This window comes from Echinococcus granulosus (genome assembly GCF_000524195.1).
Source record: "Echinococcus granulosus chromosome Unknown EG_S00019, whole genome shotgun sequence".
NCBI classification, from domain to species: domain Eukaryota; kingdom Metazoa; phylum Platyhelminthes; class Cestoda; order Cyclophyllidea; family Taeniidae; genus Echinococcus; species Echinococcus granulosus.
The window spans coordinates 732,811-736,543 of NW_020170399.1; the positions used below are offsets into that span (position 1 = coordinate 732,811).

General features: G+C 42.9%; 1 protein-coding gene across 1 annotated transcript in view; it reads left to right on the forward strand. All coding sequences in view use genetic code 11, as the record gives it.

Moving 5' to 3' along the window:
• EGR_03612 (TBC1 domain-containing protein) overlaps window positions 1-3,733 on the forward strand; it is a gene marked incomplete at both ends in the record, with an annotated part of 17,536 nt that overhangs the window by 13,671 nt on the left and 132 nt on the right. The window contains 3 exons of the mRNA XM_024492861.1: window positions 2,101-2,361; window positions 2,517-2,891; window positions 3,337-3,521. Of these exons, the coding sequence (XP_024352744.1) occupies window positions 2,101-2,361; window positions 2,517-2,891; window positions 3,337-3,521 (821 nt within the window). The remainder of the gene's footprint in view (window positions 1-2,100; window positions 2,362-2,516; window positions 2,892-3,336; window positions 3,522-3,733) is intronic.

Below are 3,733 nucleotides of genomic sequence, written 5' to 3' on the forward strand. Positions count from 1 at the left end.
GTGTTTCTGTGGTTCTTTGTCTTAAATGGAGGAACCTGCTTAGCGTATAGCAACAAAATCGGGACATTTGGTAGTCTTGAAAATCTTGCTTTTAAATTTGGTGACAACTGAAATGGATTATTGTTGTAAAACACCCAAAAGATGATTACTCCCAGAGTTCATCTAGTGTCGCATCGACTCTTTCTAGGAGCAGAAGCATGCAATTTAAAATGGCTTGTCAAATGTCAATTCAATGTATTCACATGTCCCAAGGTGGTGGTAAAATCAGAGGTTGAGATAGTGCCTTCTTGCCTGATTTTGTGGGAGCTGTTGCCATGCCTTCTGCATGCTGCTGATGCTGCAAGTGTTCAGTTGATGGCTACGCTTCTCACTTGGTTTGTGGTGTGGCTTTTTAAATCCAAATCTGTCCCCTATCATTCAAGTCCGAGTAGTTATTTGGGACTAGTTGAAATCATATTACTGCTACGTCACGGTACAGAGTGGTGAACACGTTCTGCAGCGTCTTCCACCAAGGAGGGCGTACGATTAATCATTTTTAGGATCCTGACTCAGGCGGGTTAGCTAAACGACAGGAGTACTATCAAATTTGTTTGCTGTTCGAAAGGATAAGGGAGAAAACACATTTTTGGTGCCTAAATTACGGAGGTGGCTTGTGTTGAAACCTGGAAACGATATCGCTTCCCAAAACAAGCCTTGAAGTCACACGGTGAACGGTCGATTATGCATGAAATGGGCGTCCCAGTCATTTTTGTGTTGTGACTTTTACTGTAAATGCTATAATCAGATATGTTTTACTATGCAAGTATTGGCGATTCATCCATCTAGTGATGGTGTGGTGTTGTTTGAAGCGTTCCATCGACTATTGTCAACGAATTAGCCGACAGTAAGTTGTCAAATTCTGACGACTACTACTGCCGGCAAAGCATACGAAATGCACCATGGGTGTCAAATATTCGGACGTCACAATGGTTCTCCACTGAAAAATGGCTAACTTGTCTCCTTCAGGTCAGGCAAATGTGTTTAATAATACTTTTCGCAATTCTCAATCAGCAAGAGACTAAAAATAGGGAGAATGATATGGGAAATAGGACTGTTGTGCTCATTCAGTGTTTCATCTTACCATTTCACGGGTTCTGTAGAGTAAAAATTTTCTTTGCAAAATTGATTCAAATCCAGTGGGTGGGAATGAAACCGAAAGTCTGGAAGAGAAAGGAGGGAAAGTGCGCGCTATCATTGAGAGTCGGCAAATTATCTCAGCACGAGGCCCATGGATGTTCTGGGGGTTACCTCACATGAAGAGTTCTAGTTTATTAAGCCTTGTATTGCCCAACTGCTTTCAAGTAGAGGAAAATATTTAAATAAATTTGCATACTTATTTAAATCTGGAAACATAATAGCATAAAAATGGGTTCCACGACTGCAACAAAATGGTCTGGTTGGTTCCACAGGCAATTACCGTTTTGGGTGAATTGCAGCGCTGACGACATTTTCGCTTAAACTCAGAAATCGTGCGTAAAAGGCTTTTCACGTTTTTAAAGGTGGCAATTTCTGGGAGATTTAGCATAATGCACTGGGAAGTAATTGAAATGACGTAGGTATAATAATTGCCGGTTTTTTTTTTTAAAAACTGCCATTCTATGAACAGGTAGTGATCCTCTCTTATGTAAGTGAGTAGGGCTATCAGTTAAAAGCTGGAAGTATGGAGAGTTTTCAACACACTTTGTTTTGATTTGTGAATTTTTTTCAGCACGAATTTACTTTACTTGTCACTTTTCAGAACGCAATGTGTTGGTAAATGCAGCAAGGAAGCTGTTATCCCCACCCCACACCTCTATTGATGCTAACGCATGTATAAGTCACGATCTTTAACGCGGATGAAGCTAAAGGTCAGCGTGTCTAGCAGATCATCTTTCGGGAGATGTAATCAGGTTTTCGTTTCGGAAACAAAATTCCAGCATTTTTCGCCCAGGGTTACGCAGAGTAAGCACACTACTTTGAGAAATGGCAGAGTCACTTCATCAACTCTTAACAGTAATAATAACGTGAAGGTGCTACTGAATCGGCCATATTAATACACCCAATTGCTGTCATCTTGGATAGACGGCAACCGCCTCACCACGCTGTTCAGAGCGGAGTGGTGGGACGGGCGCCTCGGAGACACCAACACCGACTACGTCGGGTGCAGAGTCGTGGGCCTCCGTCTCCTTTTCGCCCATCTCGGTGAGTCGGAGCTCGGATGACCGTCTCCTTGTGGAGACCATACACCAACTGGAAACCGACCTCGTCCACCTCCGCGTCCGTGAGTCGGACTGCCATTCGGCTCTGCGAGACGCCAAGGAGCGAATTCGCCTTCTCGAAGAGGTACCATTACCCTCAGACTCCTGTATAACTTTGAAAGTCCCCATTACAAATGCGTATTGATAAGAGATAAATACCATTTATTTAGTCTGCAAGCAAAGTTTAAAGTAATTTAAAGGAATGGTGAATGCTTCATGGAGTTATTTTTGGAATTACAGAAACTGGAGTCAGCGAGAAAGGAACCTGAAGAGCAGATTGAAGTGTTGCACAGCGAGTTGATGAAGGTAAAGTTGCGTGAGGCAGAAGGTCTCTTGAAGCAGAAAGAGCTACGGGACCGTATGGAAGAAATTCAGACCCTCTGGGAGAACCATCTGGCTCTCACAGGAGGTGGGAACAACGCTAGGGCCAAGGTGGACTCTGCCACTAACGGTGTCACGCATTCGAGCGGATTTCTGCGGGTCAGTGCAGGTCTGATTCAGTCGAAATTGCGAGGCAAATCCGCCGCAACTTCAGCTGCAGACAATGCGCAACACCTTTCTGATCGTCTGTTGGAGACGAGACTCTGCTCTCAGATCGCTGAGCTACAGCAAAGGGTTGGCATACTTTCTTTACGTGAATCCCTTATTTCGCGAAACTTATCAGCAAAAGCATGGGACGGTTCCAATTAAACTTATTTAAACTAGGAATTTTGATGTTGAACTTAAATGAATATTGATAGAAGAGCATTTTCTACGTGAAGTAGCAGAGCATTCCTTTGAGAACCTATTCAAGATCTGGAAGCCTTATCAATTGATTTGACTTTTAACTTCAGTCCTGAAAGTCTCAGTAGATTGAACCAGATGAATCGAGAGTTAATAGCAATTCTGAGCAAATAAAACGGTTTTAAAAGACGGGATTTTTTGTTAATGGTTAATACGATAAGGCTGTTGTAGAGGTCGTTATACTTTAATAAACATCAAAAGATTATCGGTGGAAAGGCTGTTGAATTGAGCTGACTCCGGATCGTACATGCCCCGTTTAATCCTTTTATCAAATAAGGTTCACGAGCTGACATCGCAGGCGGAGATAGCTGATCGACAGGCGATTCGAAGGGACGAAAAGATGAATAATTTGATAGAGAAAGTGGAAGGCAGTATCCTGCGCGAGGCCGCACTTCGTGCAGAGCTCAAAGAGGCAGAGTGTCGCTGTGCGGATCTTGAAACAAAGGTTGGTTCTATCGTTCTGTAAGCTGTCACACCTTGCCGTAATCCAGCCACGCCGTCTAAAATCAGACGGAGTGAAAGCTGTTAGATACGTTGTAGGGCTTTAAGGCAGTTATTAATACCGTACTTCATCAGTCAATCTAATTGCAATTCTTGATCTTTCGAGTGTCTATTGGTGCATGGTAATATGAACAATCTCCACCGAATTTACTTCTTAGAATTTTTCCACAATA